Here is a 22,477-nt window from a genome sequence, read left to right on the forward strand (position 1 = left end):
GTAGAAGCAGTTTGGTTTATTCATTCAAAATTGACTTGTTCTTACTCTTATATTTACAGTAAAAATATTCATCTAAGCAGTGTTTCTCACCCTTTTTCAATTTATACTGTATTATCAATAATATGACTGAAGTCTCTATTATGATAATTTACATTTGAGGGACAGTTAACGTTATAATTTAAATGCTGTCATCATTTACTCACCCTCAGATTGTTCCAAACCTGTATTCATTTCTTTGTTCTGCTAAACACAAACGAAGATCTTTGGACGAATGTCAGTAACCAAACAGATCTCGTCCCACCATTGACTCCCATAGTATTTATTTTCCCTTCTGTGGTAGTAAATGGGGGATGAGATGGTTATTGACATTCTTCAAAATATATTCCACTGTGTTCAACTGAACAAAGAAATGTATTCAGGTTTGGAACAACCTGAGGGTAAGAAAATCATGGCAGAATTTTCATTTTTGGATGACATTTTGCAGGAGTTGTACATTGCGCACACAGCAGTGGTATATAGAAGTGGCGTTCTATCATATTTGAATATTATAACGAAGTGTTAACTTATAAAAGTATAATTTCAAATATGGTAGATCAGCACTTCCATATACCACAAGCACCCTGTGAGTTCTTATTTCCTGACAGATCAAAATAAGCTTTTTTTGTCAAGCTTCTCAACCGTCTCCTAAACCATACATCTCATATTGTGATGTGGGGCTGAGAATCTTTTAAGTTGCCATATAATTCCACTGACGAAAGTCATTTCTCTTATCACCTCCATTGTTATTTGTATTTTCCAGACTCTTGTATTTTCTGACTTCAAATTCTTGAGTTTCTTGGATTCCCAATGGATTTCACATTCTGAATGTTTGGGGTCTATCCGAGTGGTTATTAATGTTTCATGAGCTCTGGTTTGTCCACCTAGAATTACTGCAGCAACAACAAACAGCCCTGTGTACCGTTGTATGTATCACATGGAGGTAAAACTAGATTTGCTATGTTTTGTCTTTGTTCAACGCAGTTATTGCAGTCGTCTTTGTGCTGGCTTTTTGTGTTTGTGCACTACCAAGTGTGATTTTAAGCCGACCACACTTGCAAATTAATTGCCTTTGGATTCCTGCTGTTTGTGGCACGCCTTGAATAGAAATAAATAAACGCATACAGAATGTAGAAGGAAAGAGCAGGTGTTTAGATCTTAATTATGAGCATATTATATTACTGATTACTGACTCCATGTTTGAGTGTGAAACACCGACCTTCAACCCCCAGTAGCGTAAGTTCATAAATTGTGCATTTATTAAACTGATCTCCATTTTACTTCTGTGATTGATTGCTGACACAAGAAAGTAAGGAAATAAGATTAACCTATGATAAACTAGATGAGGCTAAAACACATTGAGCCTTTGATATCAGAGTGTTAAAAGTGAGCAAATCTCATTAAAACTGCAATATTGTATTTATATACAACCCATAGGATAAACGTATCAAATTAAATCTCTTAAATATCACACCTATTTTTCCCTAGACAGCGATTCTATAAAATGAAAAGTGCTAAAATATCTTTGCAAATGTTTCTTGCTTCTCAGCTTTTACATACAAAACAGTTTTATATCAATTATGGCTCTAAAACTGTAGTGCATTAAATATCATGTGAATTAAGTTTTTAATGGAAAAGGATCTAATTGTTTCAAAGAGCGCTTTTCCACCATTGCGCCAAATCGTTCTTGTTGCTTAATCGTTCCACTCCGTGCTGATCCATGCCAGCTGGTACGTAAATGTTTTTATTTTCCAACGCTGGGCTGATAATGGAAATCTTAGACACAAAGGCGTCACATGCTACCTTGGTACCACGCGAGACTAAGCTATAACATCTTTGCACGGATTCTATTAACACGATTAATTTAGACAAACTTGCTGAAAATTCTGAGCAGAGAACAGTTTGTAATCGTGCCGTGTCAAACCAGGCTCACGTGGAAACCGTTTCAGATGGTGCGATGGTTGAAAAGCACTCAATAATCTCATCAAAAAGATCATCATGTTTTGTCTGTTTTCTTTTGTAACTTTCAAAATATTGATTAATGTTGATGACTGTCTTTAAAAAGTTTTGTTGTCTGGTTTCCTTTTCACAGCTCACTGACTAAAATTGCTGTTGATGCTAAATATCGATAACGCTATTTCTCTGGGGCACAAACCAAAAATACATGTTTATGTTTAGAGAAATTACACTTTTTTTAAAGGAATTGTTCACCCAAAAATTACAATATTGTCGTCATTTACTTACCCTCTTGTCATTTTAAACCAAAGACTTTCATTCTTTTGTACAACACAAAAGAAGGTATTTTGAAGATTATTGGTAACCAAACAAAAGCGGTGCCCATTCACTTGTATATACACAAAACCATTGCAAGTCCATGGGTCCTGCTGTTGCTTTCTTACCAGTATTCTTCAAAATATCAACAGAACAAAGACATTTACATAAAAAAAGATTCCTGCTATGGTAGTCAGTGGTGTCCAAGAACTGTTTGGTAACAAATATCTTAGTTTGTGTTCATCATAACAAACTAATTTATTCAGATTTGGAACAACCTGAGGTTGATTAAATGAAGGTGAAATGAAGTAAATGAAGACTTTTCATTCTTTGGTGAACTGAGCTGCGTGCACAACACAATGTGACATAAACTGCAATGCAGTAGTGTTTTTCTCCTGCTTCACCTCTAGTCAACTGAACCAAAGGAGCCTGCTAGTAGAAGAGCTACTCCATTATGAAAACGGCTAACATATTGTCATCCTACCGGGAAAGTTCAATAAAGTTAGTTGCTCTCCAACAAAGATTATCGCAGATTTTGACTTGATGCTCTCGCACTCAACCGTGCATTCAAGTCCTATATTTTATAAGTCTGTGCATTCCGTAGAAATCAGACATTGGCATTTCTAGAACCACGCTCTACCTGAAAGCTGTTAAAGCCAGTAAATCACCCCCTGACTAAGTACCAGAAATGCATAAAAGACTGGGGACAAATTAACGTTCCATTTTATTTCATGCACATCTAAGCTGACTCCTTTTAGGTAGAACTCTGTCCACTTGTGTCACATATACAGTATTGATAATCTCTTCACGTGTAAGGAATTGTTGAATTTGTAAGAGATAGCATGTTTTGCGTGTTGTGTAGGGAGTGATAAGTGTTCGCCGCAGTTGCCTGGTAATTGTGCACACACAGAGGCATTGATTGAATCGCTGCTCAACAAAGCAGAAACTGCTTATTGAGCTAATGTGATAGTGTGTTGAGATCAATTCCGCAATGTCACTTTTAAAGTATAGACTACGGAGAGTGGTGGGCGTGTCAAAGGAGATCCGCGAGAGCTTTTGCTTATGTGTTTTATGTACTTGCATTTTCTATAAGCTTACGTATATTGGTTTATGTTATTATTTTATATGCTATCACGAATCGCATCTTTTCCATATGGCTGTTTTGTTTTGACAAATCTTCAATCCTGTGCAGCTTTGGTGCAGATATGCTGCTTATGAGTTTGATCATGTATGCATACATAACAGCCCATTTATACACTGGTCATGTGCTTCACTTATCTCAGCCTCAGATGATATGCATATGGTCTACATAACTGCTCAACTTTGTATTCTGTTGATTGTGTGAACAATGCTTTTTGAATGCATTTTCCCCTAAACAGCTAAAGGCTGAACTGTGATTAGTTGCTATACATGTCATACTGTCTCTACCCCTTTTAAGGGATAGTTTATTCCAAAAATGAAAATTATTTGATCTTTTACTAACCCTCATGTCATTCCAAACCTGTATGGCTTTCTTTCTTGTATAGAACACAAAATAAGATATTTTGAAGAATGTTGGGAACCGAACAACACTGGCCCCCATTGACTTCCATTGTAATGGCAGAAAACCACTTAGACGTTTCTCAAAATATCAGGGTCATAAACTGCTGATCGAATCTTTATAACTATTCATTTAAGTAAGCTTGAATAAACTAGAAGGTGGACCAGACTTTATGCCAAAGATCTGGCTACATAAAGCTAGTGCTCCATTAAAATAGGCCATTAGAAGAAGGTACATTAGAAGGTCTGAATTATATCCTATTTGGTAACACGTTACAATAAGGTGCTATTTGTTAACACTTAGTTTATGCATTAGCTAAAATGATCTAGCGTTGAACAATACCAATTCATTATTTATTTATATCAGTTCATGTTCATTTCAGCATTTACTAATACATTATTAAAACAAATGTTGTCACTGTTAACATTAGTTAATGCACCTTCAACTAACATGAATAACTGTATTGACATAAACTAACATTGACAAGGATTAATAAATGCTGAAAAACGAAATTTTTCATTGCTAACTAATGTTAACTAATAGCACCTTATTGTAACGTGTTTCCTCCTATTTTCCCCAGTATAAAGAAACAGCTTCTGCGCTGCTGTGCTCTCTCCTTTTTGTTCATCTCTCTGGTCGAGTGGAAATGGAAGGAGGGGCAGGAATGCACACGTAACAGATGAGAAGCATCCCTTGCCATTTCAGCACTTGGGCAGGATATAGTGCCCCTTAAAATGGTTAAAGCAGTCAGACTGCAAGGGTGGCACAGTCAGGCACACTGAGTTATAGACTTGAAGATGACAAATGCTGTGGGGTCAAAAGGGGAGAACAGGATATGAGAGAACATCCAGAGGCTGTGCAGAATACTCAACATGCTGCAAGGCCACATTGCGGATTTCTATTTAAGATAGTGAGAGGCGAACTGTCACAACACAAGGTCATTGTTGATTTATGTATATTCAAAATCAGAAGAACAATGGGTATTTTAGTTTTTTCTTCGGGCTTACAGGAGACATAAATGTACTGCCTTTACTACAGTTGTCAGTTCTCTACTGAGTGCTCATTCTGGTTCTGAATTTTGACAACTGAAATTAGCCTATTTATAAATTTTCTCTGCCAAATTTTGTTGAATTTCTATGAATTCCTCCTCCAGTAACTGCTATTAACATTTCTTTAAAGAATTATCTGGGATTTAATTATATTAAAATTGAAAGAGAGCCAGTTCTTAAATTCAGATTTTGCCAAGCCCTGTGCTTAAGGGACCACTCAACTCAATTTTCATTCAAATCTAACATTTCTCTACATTCTCAGTGGTAATTATTACATGTGTGTTTAACAAATGTCTTTCTTCAAAATGTGCTCACGTGTTCTGATGTAATGGCTCTGCCCATCTCTGCTGATGTAATCTGCAGTCAGACAGCCTGTCTTTCTCACTAGCTGTCTCTCATTCCACTAGACTGATTAAACCAGAGACACATTTCCCAATGCAGTGTTTATTGCCTTTATCAGGTCATTGTAATAACGAGAGCATATCATCCAGTATAAGTGCTCCAGCACCTTGTGGCTAAGCTTGGTTGCCTACAAGCAAATAACATTAAACGGCCAAGAGACCGTTCTTCTACTGGTTACACAAAACAATACCGGCTAGACATAGTTCTAACATGCTAGCTAATATGATTTACTTGTTATTTCTCTATTCTTTGTGGATGTGTACAGGTTAATTTAAGTTTAGGATGCATTTTTAGACCGTCTATAGGAAAATTCTAGAAATACGAATGCGAGAAATTGTGACGCTGTGTCGCTTAAAATTGTGGCTGTATGAACTAGTGTTGTAGTCAAGACCACCAAAACCAAGATGAGAGGACTTAAGTCAAGACCAGCACTCCTTAAAATTAACTGAAAGAGCCACATAACCTTAAAAAGTCTGACAATTGAGACTGGTCCCAGGGCTAAAACAATCATGTTTTTCACAAATATGCAACACAGAAACAGATCTTTAGAATTCATATTTTTTAGGGATACCGTAAAGTCTTAGGGAGTTTCTAACTCGCAGTAAATAATATCTCTGTAACAGTTCTACATTTTCTCACCGCCTGTCTTCTTTCTTCCTTTCACTTCTGCACTACAGCCCTCCCGAGCTACACCTGTGGAAATCCAGGCCAGCTGCTCAACGGCATGCAGCAGGGCTCCACTTTTAACATCGGGGACAAGATCCGCTATAGCTGCAACCAGGGCTATGTGCTGGAGGGCCACACGTTGCTCTCCTGCCTGGCCACCTCCTCCGGCACGGCTGCCTGGGACTTCCCCCTGCCGTACTGTCGAGGTAAGCCTGGCCTCTTGATCTCGATCTCCTAATGAGCCCCCGTAAAAGAGTCCTCTTGAAAAAATTTCGCCTAGTGTCTTCATCAAAGATGACAGGCGTCCTGCCGTTTAATATCAGGCTGGCTGCACAGTTCTATTTCTCCTGGATGAGCCGTGAAAGAGAGCCCTGAGGTGATACCTGCCGAGGTGTAAAAGCCATAGAGATGTTTCGTGTGAAACAGCAGTGTCATGAGTTAGCATGCTAGCTGTTGCCTGAGGGAGAGGGATATCCAAATGTTTTCCGTCATAATACACTGAACTGCCGCTGACAGTTTAAGGCAGAATATTACCATTGACCGTACATGTGCTTACCCACAAGCCCATTCAATTTCACAAAAAGTGTAATTGGAGTTGTTTGCGGTCGTTGTAGCATATTGATTACAGCCTTCAACAAGTGTACACATTAAGTCTCACAGTTATTAAAACAATAAAAGATGGTGTATAGAAAATCACATGTATTATGTATTCGATGTATGGTTAAGCAGTGCACAGTTGCTATGGCCTTCCAGACCTCATGCGATTGTGTTCTCATAGGCCGGTATGAACCACGACCATCTGTGCTCAGGCTGGAGGACAGGAAGCCCACGTAAAGACACACATGCTCAGGCATGCAATGCCAGAAGAAGACCCCCCTCCTGCCAATGATAAAACTCCACCATTCCACATTGGTGTCCGTCATCGCCTTTCTCATTTTTCATACTATTTCTTTTTGTTATTTAAAGGAGCTATTTAATCGAAAGCTTAAGTCATCAATCATAATAGATATAATGTCATCTTATAGGCAGGGTAGGTGGTTATTTCCAGAAACATGTTGTGCTATGCTGGTTGAATGTCTCTTCACATCCTGTTAGTAATTTCGAAGTAAAGTAGTCATAGAATATTAATATATCTTCTGTGGAAGGCATAGCCATTAGATGTTCTTACAATCATTGCATGTGGTCCGAATGCCATGATAGGTCCCTCTTTTCTGTCAAAACTGTGTATTTGCATACCACCATGCACCCTGTACCCACAGACAACCTTCTGCCATTGTCACATTGTTTTGGAGGAGGCGTGGGATCTTATTCTCAATGCCAGCTTGCTACATTGTTAGCCACTTGGAAGTAGTTTTTAGGCTTATGTAGTTAAATTATAAAAGGAAGGATAGCTAAAATGAAAGGCCCAGTGTATGAAATTTAGAGGCATCTAGTGGTGAGATTGCAAATTGAAACCAACGGCTCTCTCCAGCCTAATTTTTTGAAAAACCACGGCAGCTTACAAAGGACAAACATAACGTCAGGTTTTCTCTTCTTTGTCAAAGAAGATATACATATTTTCGAAACGCACTCTGTAGAGCAGTTTGTCCGTTTAGGGCTACTCTAGCCGTCCCGATCTTCTTGTAGTATTTGGTGGCGGATGGTAAATTACGCTCAACACTCCCTTTCTGCGGGGGCGATAAACACACCAGACGCTGAAGATCACGATCGGGACTTGTGCAGAGGCTGCATAGTATGGCTAATATTATAATACTGCATAGTATGGCTAGTATTAAAATACATAAGTGCATCAAACTAGTCCATTAAAGCCTAGCACAGTATAAAAAGCTAAGAATAGTGAGGTTAGTAATTTTTTTTTTATTTATTTAAAAAAAAAAAAATTATAAAGAAGGAAAGGGAAGAGAATTAGGAAAAATCAATCAGCGACGTGTTGACGGAAGAGATGCGTTTTTAGGTGTTTTTTAAAGATGGCAACCGAGTCTGCTGATCTTGTAGCAGCTGGTAGATCATTCCACCAATGTGGAACAGATCCAGAGAAGGTACGGGAGAGTGACTTTCTTCCTTTTTGGGATGGTACCAATAGTCGTTGTTCCTTTGCAGACCGCAGTGATCTGGCAGGAACATAGATCTGCATTAGCGAGTGGAGATACGATGGTGCAGATCCGGTGTTGGTCTTGTAGGCCAGGAGCAGAGCTTTGAACTTTATGCGGGCGGCAACAGGGAGCCAGTGTAACCTGATGAAGAGCGGAGTTACATGCGCTCTCTTCGGTTCATTGAAGACCACTCTTGCCGCCGCATTCTGGATCATCTGGAGAGGTTTGATTGTGCAAGCAGGAAGTCCAGCCAGAAGCGCATTGCAATAATCCAGTTTGGACAGGACGAGAGCCTGGACTAGGACTTGCGTAGAGTGCTCCGATAGGAAAGGTCTAATTTTCCTAATGTTGTAGAGGATGAATCTACAGGACCGGGTGGTGCTGCCAACATAACTTGTGAGGTTAAGCCGATCATCGATTACCACTCCCAGGTTTCTGGCTGTGCTGGACGGTGTAATGGTTGATGAGCCTAGTTGAATGGGGGTCTTTGATTCTGTAAGAACATTTAGTTCACATGCATTTTTTTTACCAAAAAATCTTGTTTATGGTTCTACTCACTAAACATTTCCATACATTTATGGTTGTCACCTACATCTCAGATGGCCTGGGGTGAGTAAATAAACAGCAAATTGGAGTTTTTGGGTGAACTATCCCTATAACTAAACCACTGGAACGTGTGTGAGATATTTACAGTAAATGCACTATAAAATGTCCTGCTCTTGCATGTGAACTAAGCATCAATATATATACTTCCAGGAAGAAAATACCAAGGCTAACAAAGCAGCAGAAGTAGAAAAAGAAAAGTTTTTAGGCTAATAAAATCAAATAAATGGTCCATCAGAGCCACTTTTCTGTTGTCATGACAATCAGCACGTTTTCGGTCAGCATTACAGTGCAATGCGTTTGTGTACCACATTATTCGTATATATATCCCTCTTTTTACCTCTGTCCACTTACCGTGTCCCATAATAATTCTGTAAGAACATTTATTGAAATGTGACCTGCAACAAACAGAGTTTTGCTTTTTATACTGCACACTTAAAGAAACAGCCCATCAAAGACCCCGGTAGCTGACTGCAGACAGTCTCATCTCAGTCTGTGGTTGTGGTTGGCCAGAAGGTGACAGGAGGTTGGTCCATTTCCCTTAAATGAGTCGCGCGGTGTCAGAAGGCATGAAACCGACAGAAGCCGCCATGCTTCTCATTAGCACCCAGTTTCCAATCTTACTAATTTGCTGTTTTCTAAAGAGTGTTAATATTTGATGCCTACAAAATATTTGATCGTCTACATGTACTAATATGTGCATTAAGTATAAACCCAAATGAAACCATGTGTTGGTGTATATTGTATATTTCGGAGAATCTCCGATTTCGCTGTTCCTACTCTAGCTTTTTGGATACACACACTTTTCTCGACCGACTCTGTCTGAATCACAGTTGGAATACGTTCAGTCTGCATTCAAAACGTCAAAATGTCGGGCAGCCGGCATGCCATCCCACGCCATGGCGCTTGAACAGGAAGGCTGATCTGAAAGATTTCACATGAGAAAATCTTAGTTAAAATATTAGGAAGAATGGAGCGCTTCTTTTTCAAAAACGCTTTTCTTTTTCTACCCTTTTTCACGTTTTCTTCTGTACCAGAGCTTAGCTCTCAGGTCTGACGGTACCCTTTGCTGTTACCATGGCAGCCGTGGAGCTGGAGGAAGCACAGTATGAAGAGACATGAAACACAGGCAGACCATTCGTAGGGGCTTAGATCTTGATGTATCACGCACCATCCATTTATCCAAACCAATTGAACAAATAAAATGGACTTTCTTGGTGGTTTCTTGCTGTTATGTTATTCGTCAAACATTCAGACTGAACCCATTAACCTTATGTAACAAACTTACAGAATTAAAGCAATAGTTCGTGAATAAACATTCGGTCATTATTTACAATGCTTGTAACCGAACAATGGCGGTACTCATTCACTTCTGTTGCATGGACAAGTCTAAGTTTTTAGAAACTAACAGGTCAGACATGCAGTCACAATGTCTCCATAAGATCAAACAGGCAAACTGAGAGGCAAAGCCTGAGGCCAGTGATCGGCGTGTTCAAGTGTGAAGCAAACTCTCACCCAGAATACCAATGACCGCCTCTCCCACCAAACCCTCCCTCCGTCCACCCTCTCCATCCCTCTCTTCCATAGCTCTCTGAATTTCTCCTCACATATGCTCTGAGTCTCTCCGGGGAATTGTAAGAGTGACAGATCCCACTGAAGACTGACAGGGCTCGGGTCCTCTGCGGCGTTCTCTTCTCACAGAAATGAAATCATGCGATTAGCCAGTCACCGCTAATGAATCCCACGCTGTCAGCCAGGAACTCATCACCCGGCAATGACAAGCCGGCTCTTTCACCTGTATGAGGCTTATAAACGTACTCTGCTTTACTCTGCGCTGACATCCGGATTGTTTATTTGGTCGAAGTGAGGAATTTTTGCCCGCTCGGTTGTTGTGATGACTCACTTTTTGTTTCATGTTGTTTGTGCTTCCACTCTTAAACATGCACACATACAAACACCAACTCAGACACCCCCTAAACAAATCTCCCATCATTCTCTCTCTCCCTCAACCCCTCTGTAAACCCCAGAGACACTCCTAGTTATCATTATGAGTCACTCGCTAGCTCACACTGCGATTCTTCGCTCCTTTACCTGCCTGCAAGGCAACACATCTACTTGGCATGCACCCATAATTCAGAATCCTCTTTTTGCTATCAAGCTAGAGTGCAGGGATGCATTTGCATGCCACATTTATACGTTTGATGAAAGAGCCGTTCTGCTTTCTTATGCATATGGGTTAGTCTGTCTGGGGAATCTTGACGGAAGCGCATATTGAATTTGAGGTGATCAAAGCTTGCCTTGACACCAGAGCTCAAAGACCCCATGTACACCTGATGTTAACAACCATTCCGAGCAATTTGTTAACACGTTTGCAGCCAAATATAGGATAAACGATTCAAAATGTGAGACACATGTTACTGCCAGGTGTGAACAGTGACACATACTTTTCTTCGTATGACAAATTCACTTGATATCACTTTAATTCTTTTGAATGAAGTCCAGTTGATATTTTATTCCTCCTTTGAACGGAATGGAGTTTTTGAAAAAGAGGTCAGGTATACGGGCTCAACTTTCTCCACGCCTAAAAGTTTAGATATTTGTGTTTCTCAGGGGGGGGGCGCGCAGCGAGATGGTAGGGGGGAGTCAGCGGGTCTGTTGCTTTGCCTTCAACCTCAGATGGTTTGAGTCTTTTTTCCTCACCTCACAGACTCGCTGTCAGGCGGGAAGACTGAGCATCAAGGCTGGAGAGAGCAAGAAAAATAGAAAGATTGCGTTTGATTCACTGAGAGGATTTTTTTGGTAGAGCCAGGGGGCTCAATTACTCCAGGCTTTAAGTGCCTGTTTGTTACGTAATTGTCTCCTTAACGCCGTTTTAAGGAGAGGAACATGCGAGTACAAATAATTATCACAATTTAAGATTTATCTCTATTAATTACACCGGCGTTACACGCCGTTACATCACTGCCCTGCAAGGGTTGCCGGAAACCTCAGGACAACCGTCGTTTTATGGTGTCCTGTCCAAACCATTTCATGGAATTTCTACATCAGATTTTGTATTTGTACAGTACAGGTTTGCAATGACAACACGATGAGGACATGATGACAGAATTTCCATTTAAGTGTGAACTATGCCTGTAAAATCATAATGTGATCATAATCCATGACATCCTATGAACATTTCAATTCAATACTCTATGCATTTATTTGGTTGGTTTAGCTTCCTCTCCTGTGAGAATGTTGTCCACTAGATGTTGAAACATGGCTGTGCGGATTTGCTTTTATATAGGCCGTCGGTGAGGTCAGGCACTCTTGTTCGGCTATGGGAACAAGTTGGCATTCTGTATTTCAGTTAATCCCAAAGGTGTTCACTGGGGTCATGCAGGCCAGTCATGTTTAGCCACACCAGACTCACTAAACCGTTTCTTTACGGATGTTGTTCTTTGCACTGGGGCATTCCAAATGTCAAATATATGGCTCATCATTCCTAAACCTTAAAATGTTTTCGTCTGTGTATTGTATGACTGTATACTGTAATTAATTGGAATTATCACATGTGTTGAATAGTAGGGAGTGGTCAACATAGTTTTGGCGATCTAGTGTATTTCCATAAGAAAACATATTAAATGTCAGTCATATATCTATTGTGTTTCCTCTTTACAGCGGATGATGGCTGTGGTGGCACATTACGGGGTCAAAGCGGTGTCATCAACAGTCCAAACTACCCACAGGAGTACAACAACAACGCTGACTGCACCTGGACCGTGCTGGCCGAACCAGGCGACACTATCGCCTTGGTCTTCTCCGATTTTCAATTGGAAGAAGACTACGATGTTCTGGAAATAACCGGCACGGAAGGATCTTCTCAGTGGTGAGTGCCTAACCACGGACACAAAAGAATACTGCTTATGATGGCCTCTGTTAAGCACGGAGCAGGCTTGTCGTAGTGCTGTTGGCAGTGGATGTTTGGTTAGAGAGAGAAAGAGAGCCAAGAGAACCAGTAGTCATGAAACATCTCAGCACTTGCTCAATGGAACAGAACCAAATAACAGATTGATTCAATTATCTTGCACATAATAAACATAGGGCTTGGACCAAATAGAGAAGATTCAAATGTTGCAGCCCATTGCAAACCTTGTCTAGGGAGCACCAGAGTGCCACATTTATGGCCCGTGCCTCCTCTTAGCCCAAGTGTTCACACTCTTTCCTATTCACACTCATTTAGGTGTCAAATACTGCGAGGTTTAATACTGGATCTGTTTGTCTGAGCTTTCAGTTAGCCCCACTTAACATCGACTCATTGGGGAGTTTGGGACAAGAATATGTTCTGTGATTATTTTGGTGGTTCTGTTTGGCAACATTAGTGGTACTGAAATGACACTCAGACCTGTTCACACCTAGATCTATAACCGTAAAAAAACCTATAAAGATAAAGCGAAGAATTTATTTGCAAAAACAGAATGGGAAAATCTGTTATCTGTTGTTGTGTTATGTTTTTTGTGTTAGTATTTTTTGAGTTATTAATACTTAGTCAAAACAACCCAATTGCAGATTTATATTACTCCGAATTCACAATAGAAAATATATTTTTTTAGTTTTTGCAAATTAACTCTTCAGCTGTTAAACATTGATATAAATGTTAAACTGCAAAACCCACAACTGTAACACAGAGGAACCATATCATTGAGATCACTTTCAGAGTATTTCATTTCAGTTATTGAATGATAAAAATGGACATCCAATCAAAAAAGATTGTAACGTTATCATTTAACGGTGTGGACTAAAATTGCTATCATTATAGTATTTTAATTATTGTTAAGCTTGCTGTGCATGGGCCTTATCTCTTCAACTGCTTGTTTTTGTGTTCTTTTGACTTCGAACATTAGTTTGGTACTTTACACGTTAACACGGTGTCCTTACCTGGTGTGACACCACAAAGAGTCAAGCAATACATCTTTCCTCCGGAGTTCATTTGACTTTTGTCCTAACTTGCCGTGACTCTCAGCAGTGTTTTGTGGCAATACATTTTGTCAGTTGTTTGGATACTATTTTTATCACCGTTGAAAAACAGCGTGACATTTTATAGGTTCAAAGATAGACAGACAGACAGACAGACAGACAGACAGACAGATAGATAGATACAACTACATTTGGTCATCAGGTCCTGCATACTTTCTGACAACATTAGTTAGAAATGACAACCCTGTTGCTTCGGTCATTTTCGTTCTAAATTGTTGCTTGTCATCCATAACCGATTGAGAGTTTCACTTGAATAAAGTAGCTTTCTAATTGTACCCCCTTTACCTTTTCATGATTTTTTGTATCCGCGCACCAATCACTTCCTTTAGCCTTTCCGAACAATGAGACAGATAAGTTGGCATGTAAATTAAAACCATTGGACAGTAGACCAATTATAGAAGAACTTTTTTTTGTTTTAGAAAGCCTCCATGCTGTTCGGATCCAGCCCTTTACATGCATGCGTCATTGAGCTGTAACAGCCCACACGAAAGGCGTGACACGTGGAAATTTGCCTGCCTCTCCGACACAATCTCTGGGGCTCGACTGCTGAGAGAAGGTTGCTCCTGAACAGAACAAGCGATCAATAGACCCCACTTCTGCCTTGCCCTCTTTTCACAGTCCCTTTTCGGCCCCTTGCTGCCACCATGCAGGGGGTCATGGAAGAGCCCTTAATTAAACAAGCAATTAACTGACGGCGAGGCGGGAGATGACAGAGAGAGAGAGAGGGAGGCAGGGGGGATGATGGTGTCGTTCGACCTTGCCATGTTCCGGAAAGCCAAATTCTGCACAGCATTAGATAGAAAGCTAGGGCAGTTTAGCATTGGCGTAGTGATAAGAGATGAGGGTGTTGTTTTGGTACTGTAGAAATATCAGCATCTGTGGTTGTTTTAGGATCATATTCAATGCTATATTATTGTTGTTTACTCTTCAAGGCTTCATTGTTGCTGAATCTGTAGGAAGTGATTCAGGGCTTCAGAGCACAATATGACATGGTCAGAGATAATGAGATTGCAGGCAGTAATCTAGTAAAACGTGCTGTTAATCTTAAAACCCCAATTTGCCATGAGTGAGATGTTAAATTTTAAAGCTTAATTGTATAAAAGTGAGCAGACTGAGAATTTTCTAACATAACAAAGGGTCAGTGGTGTTTGAGAACCCCCGACTCGGATGATTTACAGGTGCGGATGCGAGCAGGTAGAGCATCAAATCACTCTTAGCCAACAGGAGTCCTGCAATTGACAAATAGTTATTTGATTGGCACGAGACGTGTTTGTGTGCTACACAGCGGCCGGCGAACAACACTGGACACTCAGTCAACTGCCTGCATATATTGAGTAGTGCAGCAGGGTTAGCCATGAATCAGTCCGGGGAGGCCCTCATACGCTCTTTATCTCCTTTAGCACCGCTCCACAGAGCGACAACACCACTAATTTACAAACATGTGTTGGTTTGCCCAACACCACTAGAAATTGAATCTTATGAGCTCACATGAAGAGTCTACCCATTGATTGAAATTGGACAGCACATATTAATGGTCCAGTGTTTCAATTATTTGGAGGATCTATTGACAGAAATGCAATATAATATACATAAATGTGTATACAGAGGTGTATAAAGATCTTGCATAATGAATCATTATGTTTTTATATCCTTAGAGTGAGCTATTTCTATCGGCATAGTACAATAGTACACCGCGGGCGGCCTTGCATGGAATTCGCCATGTTGTTTCCACAGTAGCCTTAAACAGACAAGCTGCTCTACAGAACGTGCTTTGTAAATACATAATGTCATTTAGCAAACATCTTAGTTCTGTGTCAGCTACCATAGTGCTTGGAAAGGGAGGCAAGGTGGGTGGGTGTTGGAACCTCAAAGCTAGATGTCGCTAAATTTTACAAACTGAACCTATAAGAAAAATGAAATTGTAATCAGAAAGTTATTTTATAAATCAAAGAGTTAACATATCAAGAACAAGTTTTTTTCTTTATATCAATTATTAATTAATTTTCAATATGGACTTTTTTATTTACCAAGGATTGAGGACTTTTTACACAATGCTCTTCCACATACAACTTTTTCATATTGAATACATCAGAGACCTGTATAGAAGTCAGCGCTTTGTTTTCTCCGTTCTAAAGCAGTCAATCCTCTGAATAACCTCTCCCTGATCTCTTGTTACTCAGCAGGGCAGACAGCAGAGAACAGCCCCATATGCCTTGGGCACCTAAACCTTGCCATAAGGAGTGTTTGTTATTTATGCATCTAAACAATGCTTTATCTCCACTTTCTCTCCAGCTCACCGGAGTCTCTATGCACATCTCCGCAGAGACTCACTGATGTTCAGGAACTGCTTACTATATTGATCACCATCTTTAAAGAGGCTGGTGTTTATAGAGCTGGATTTTTGGATGGGTCTTGGTATTTCTGCAACCTTTTTTACTTTTTGAGAACATTGTTATAAATACTCTTTTTTCGAAATGATAGCAATTGATGCTCAATTTAATGTGTTGATTAATCTGAAAATCCCATTTTCAACTGTTGTCACGGTACCATATAAAAATCTTGCTGTGCGGTGTTCATAATTTAAATGTCTAAAAAACAACAATCTTAATACACAGATTAAAATGAAACATTTTGTATTAACTGTAGTAAACTGTATGTACACTACAATAGTAGTATTAACTATAGTAATTGGATTAATTGTAGCAAATACTGTAGTATACTTTCATATTTATTATGGAAAGACTACAAAAAAACACTAGCGTTTAAACTGTAAATACTAAAGTACACTAGAACTTTTACGTGAGAACTAATTCACATATGAGACACATTTCATTTCATCAATGTTAATAAAGAGAAATGTTAGGTTTACTTTAAATCTGAAACTGTAACGGCCTGTAAGTGGTCGCGGAATCAGTGAATCATTCAACCAATTCATTCACAATTACGGATTTATTCAAGAACGAAGTAAGTGATGAATGAATTACTGAATCTTGATGAATAAATCACTGAATCATTACCTAGGCCGATTCGTTCAAAAAATTCTCATTTAGGAGAGAATAAAGGCAAATTAAACTGTTCAAATGCACATTAATGCGCAAATGCAACATAACTTATGGTACGCAAGTATTTTGCACACAACTCTATTAACATTAATATTTATTTATTATAGTTATAAGATAAGAAGATTTGCTCTGTTACGCTCTGCATTCACGACTGCAAACATTGTTTGTTGGAACTACTGTAGTTCTCCTTTTATACAATTTCCCTGGCTGTATTTTTGAAACCCAGAAGCACTTGTTCTAGTCTGTAGGTTCATGCTAAATACCAGGATGTTCCAAGGCCTCACTGAGAATCTGTCATTTGGTTCTGTTGCCTGTCAGTCTCCGGAGCCTTCATGCTCCCCGCACTAAAGTTCTGTTCATTTGGGTGCGGACGGAGAGAAGTGTGCTGCACTTTTTGTTTTGCACATTTGGCTGGCAGTGGCACAGGCTCATGTAATTACCGACTTTGCTCTCTTTAGGTTACACTCTGAATTCGGCTGACTGAAAGAGGATTTGCCATCCTATTGCAACACTGTTGTGTTCTCTCTCAATTCGTATTTAGGGATGAAGTCGTATTTGTTTACTTGCATATAAGTGGTAGTTGAGAGCGAGACATTGACATGGGTGAGCATGGCATGCTGTTGCCTTATGGCAGTATATCATTTTCACTTTCTGTAATTTAACCAAAGAAAGCAAGAAATAAAATAAAAATTTGCATCCCATTATTTTATTTGATACTTATTTTAAAACCTGTCTTTCTGTCTACACGCAAAGGTTTCTGTTGAACATGACAGCTGATGAAATCTGCCCTTCTAATGTTGTTTAATATTTCATTTTTCTTGTTGCCATTTATAAAACGTTATGCAACTTGGCCAGTACAAGCACCGAGTGAAGACGGTGTTGCATTTCACATGGAAATCTGAAGGAGTGTTGCAAATGTTCACTTCTCCATGGTTTAGACACATGTCATGGCTAATTACATCAGAACTGTAAAAGCAGGTCAGCATCTCGTTTCTGAGGGAGATATCACTACATTTTCTCCATAGAACGTCTCTAACTCAGCGCTCTTTATTTTTTCTTCTTTGTATGTTATCCTTCACCCGTTCTGTCTTTGTTTTCTTACTCCTTTTACAAATTGGATTATTTTAAGAAATGGAAAATAATAAAATTGCTTGTATTTGTTAAAAAATGCATTAGCTAACAAAAACTAACAATAAACAATATTTTTGCAGTGTTTATAGATTAATTGTTAAAACTTGCTTAAAAGCATAAAGACTTTCCTTTGTTCGTTTCTTTCTTTCGTTTGTTCGGTTGTTGGTTTATTCAGTCTGTTTTTTCATTCGTTCAGTCGTTTCTTTTCTTTGTTCGTTCATTCAGTCGTTTCATTCTTTTGTTCTTCCGGTCAGTCGTTTTTTTGTTTGTTTTGTTTGTTCGTTCATTGTCTTTTCTTTCACTCACTCACTCACTCACTTCTTTCTTTCTTTCTTTCTTTCTTTATTTCTTTCTCTCGGCCGTTTTTTTAAAAGTGAATCTGGGTTGTCAGTCATGTTGACATTTCATGTGTTTATATTATCTCAGACACTTCTAAAAACCCTTACTGGGATGTGTGGCTTGTATTTGTGTTTGTTTTCCTGGAGGAAGTTGGATAATGGGAGCTGAGCACATATCATGTTTCTGGCTGTATTGCAAGCCGTTTCTATTGCAACATCGCGCTGCGCCGTCTGACATTGCTGGTTCAATTGTACCTTGAGATGCGAGTGCGCCGGTCTGCATGTAAAGCGTATCCTTCCCTTCCTCGCAGAGATAGTACAGAACACGTGTAACAAAGTACACATGTACGCTCTACATGAATAATACACAAGACATATGTTATGTGGGAGTATGTGTTAAGCATGCATGCTGAGATCAGATTCAAACATGTGACTTCAACACTACACTTTTCTTTGCCACTTCTCTCCCGTGGGATCAGAACCCGCTATTCTTTAGACTGTGGTGTTGAAACATAAGCGAATCCACACGTTTGGTTAATCTCTGGTTCCTGAAGGGGTACAACTTTCAACCAACTTCCCATCTCCATCCGTTCTGCTGAGGCAGCAGAATTAGACCCAAAGTATGTTTTGGCTTCCCATCAAGGGCGGTGTGAAATCAATAGCTGTCTATTTAGTCAGCACGATGCACTCCTCAAAATCTTCTTTTGCAGATCGTGTTTTATTTAGGCGTGCGTTGGCCTGATGTCTTCATTTCAACTAAGCCATCAATCAAAACTGCACGGATGACCACAACTTAACTGGAGCCTGGCAATATCACACTGTCTATACAGATCCATTTAGTGTGTTGAAGTAACTTTCCGTCTTGTGGATGTCAAACTGAAAATAGAGTGAAGCAGACAGGAGCTTGGCGAGATTACTTTAACCTCAGCAAATAGTCAACTTACATATATTTCAGGTACAGTAAATCAATAAAATAAGAGGTTTAGGTGCATATAATTGAAATGTGTCCTGGACTGGCAGTTTTTATTTTTTTATACTATTGTCTGAGGTCTACTAATGGAGTTTGCATGGTTTTACATTCGAAAACATAATAATCAATAAGTAATAGTTCATTTTCTATACAGGTTTTGAGGCCAGCTCGACAAACGCTCTGTTTTATGGGTGTGCAGTATTGAAGAATTGGAAGTAAACGCCTACTGCTATGATTGGATAGCAGTTTGCATAGTACACTTAGTTGGAGGCTTCTGTGAATTTGGTATGACATGTAACGTTATACATTATCAGAACATATTCAGCGATCTTTAACAGAGCAATAGTGTCGCAAAGTACAAATATGTTTTACTCACAAAAGATTGCTGCTCCATTCCTGTCTGATCCAATATTGACTGAAAAGCACTGCTTTTTATTTAAAAAAAAAAAACTTTAACCACGCATTCCTAATGTCGGAATCCAAAGGAAGGTTATGCAGCGACTGTGTTCTTCCAAACCAGGCACTGCACAATATTAAGCGATCTTTAACGGCATGGTTTCGTTCCACTTGTGTTACTTCAGTACTGTCATGCGCGAACCAGTGGGCAGGGATAAAGAAGTAGTCGTTGATATTCTTCTGTGGAGGTAGTGTTCAACCTATCTATTGGTGCATTCCAGGACCTGCCATTCGCTGGACCTGGTGTCAATAACAGTTGTCATTTCAGTAACAAGGGCATTTTCCCTTCTGAGACTTAAAGGATCTTCGCTTGAATACGACTACCTCTTATATAACAAACGCAATGTTATGTGTCTTAATTCATCCCCCCTTTAATGCAAGTGCACAGACCAAAAAAACTAAAAGGCACATTGCTAAAGTTCCGTATTGACCCTAGATGTTCTCCCTAAAGTCAAACCAAGTTTACGATGTTTCATTCAGCTTCACAGATTAGCCATGCTTAAGTTTCACAACTTGAATCAGTATTTTTCCCCGGATTGTTGCAAACGCTTTTAGCAGGAGAGCCGAAGGTCCGCTGGGGTACATCTGCATCTGAATAAAGTGAGATTTGCTGTGGAGGAGCCGATAAATATTCCACCCTGTGGGACGAGTGGCTGCGAGACCATTGATTCTGAACCAGCGTACTCTAAATCTACCCCTGGTTGTTGCTTTGTAACACGGCCCACTTTGGAAAACAGCATAGGGATGGACTGAGGCCATAGCTGGCTATTGTAAGTGTTTGTATAAGCATGTTCGCTGCCATCCAGCTTTGTCCGATGTAATGAAAAAAATCTGCCCTACAGTGAGAGATTTTAGGTATTCAATTAGATCAGATCATCATTTTTTTACGGATGATAAGTGGACACCTCTCATTTTTATAGATGCTACTTGGATAGGATTGGCAAGAAAAACTGAACTGAAACGAGTACTAGATGCAGGACACAATACAGCAAACTAAGAAAAAAGTCCACAAGTGATATGAATGCTGCAATTTTTTATTAAACAACTGAAACCTTTTGGTCTCCATCAGGCACCCAGTTCTTTAAATGGGTTTACAGGGGTGCGCGACCACGAAAAGGTTGAGAACCACTGTTATAGACCTTACTGATGAAAATGAATGAATGAAACGCCAACGGATATTCAAATCTCATTTCAAGTAAGTGGGTGGGAGTTTATTTCAGTACCAGAACTGCATAGTACCATAAAAACTGTGGACTTTATGCTTGGAATTTCTATCCATTGTTTTTTCACATATTGTAGCACTTATGTGCTTTATTTCCCGTACAGACTGAAAAATCCAGAAAACAATCTCCAGAAAATCTTGTAGAAGCCAGTCAGTCTGAATGAGGAGAGAATTCCTGACAGCTGTAGCAGATAATCCATGCTGTCGAAAGGCTTCATTACAGCATTACAGCACAGAGCTGCGTCTGCCATATATTACAATTGCTTTGACATCTAACTTTCAGTTTTATTGTACATGTTCTGTCCTGAGTTAAATTGGACATTATTCGATGCACCGGATCAATTTATTTGACTTGTTTCTCTTTGGCTACTTGGTTTAGAAATGTGTGCCATCAGAGTAACCTGATTAATGAAATAATCATTGCCCGAGCTCAATATCTGCTGGATCAACAGTATCTACATAACACGTTATGGATATTGCCAACACTCTGGGATAAATCAATGAGATGTATATTAATGGTAAATATTGATTGTCTTTTCAGGAAGTCCGATTGATTCTGGTTAAGGTGTGTTTTTTTATACGACACATAGAAAGTGAAACAGGACAGGACTTTTCTAATGTGTTGAAAGGCCAGTTTTTCGTTTTAGCACTGTGGATTTTCTTTGTTGAGAGTTTATTTTATGAAATATTGATGAGGGCGGGAGAGACACTCTTATTTTACAGCCTACTTTAATGAAAGTGCTCTGCGTTTCTTCAGTGTTTTATTCCATGAAGCACAATTATTCTTCGCACACCATATCCCACCCCTAATATTCGCACCGCACGCTCGCACAGAGGCATTAACATGATTAATTCATTTTCAGCCAAATAAGATGGCTATTTGCATAATAACACTCAGAAACATTGTGCGCTATGAAGGTCTTTAGCAGTGCTTCACACACTTAAGATATATGAGAGTGCAGGTTTAAAGGAATAGTTCATTTCGTTTGCTATTGTATGTGTCATGTGACATACTGCAGACTTAAAGTTTAGCCTCTGCTATAGTCCATCTCCTGATTTATAGCCATATAACTGTGCAGTGCGGTGTACTGTGTGTTCATGGATTTGATTTCAGATAGACTTCTGCTTTGTCCCGTGGCATGCTTCGATACCTGTGTATATCAGCATGTCTGCGTGTCATTGAGTTCCATCGGTCACGCCTAGACATCCCCATTCATAGAGCAGCGTACCCTTCGAGTCAGCAAGCCACACTGCACTGACTGCTCTCAAAATGGCTGACTCACCATGATCAACACTAAAACACAATTCTGTCTGCCCAGAACATCTTATCAAAACATGGGTTTGGGATACTTTAATACGTACCAGGTATACTCCGAAAAGCTTTGAAATAACACGTGACTTGATAGTGTACTGTAGATTATTCACGGATCTGGGGTTGTTGCGTTAATACCTTTTGGGGAAAAAAAACGAATTCTGTTGGCTTATGTTATATGTCTTTATTTTAAGTTGTGTGTGCCGTAAGGAATGTGATGGAAATACATAGTTGGCTTGTTCCAACTGAACATGCTGTAATGGACTACATACAATGGTCACTTTAAGAAAGACATTTATCTGTTTATGGT

General features: G+C 39.5%; 1 protein-coding gene across 1 annotated transcript in view; it reads left to right on the forward strand.

Moving 5' to 3' along the window:
- The window catches only part of csmd2 (CUB and Sushi multiple domains 2), a gene marked incomplete at both ends in the record, with an annotated part of 241,505 nt that overhangs the window by 59,787 nt on the left and 159,241 nt on the right, over nucleotides 1-22,477 (forward strand). Inside the window, 2 exons of the mRNA XM_079485563.1 lie at nucleotides 5,976-6,170; nucleotides 12,321-12,528. Of these exons, the coding sequence (XP_079341689.1) occupies nucleotides 5,976-6,170; nucleotides 12,321-12,528 (403 nt within the window). The remainder of the gene's footprint in view (nucleotides 1-5,975; nucleotides 6,171-12,320; nucleotides 12,529-22,477) is intronic.

This window comes from Barbatula barbatula, assembly GCF_947034865.1.
Source record: "Barbatula barbatula genome assembly, chromosome: 21".
Taxonomy (NCBI): Eukaryota; Metazoa; Chordata; class Actinopteri; order Cypriniformes; family Nemacheilidae; genus Barbatula; species Barbatula barbatula.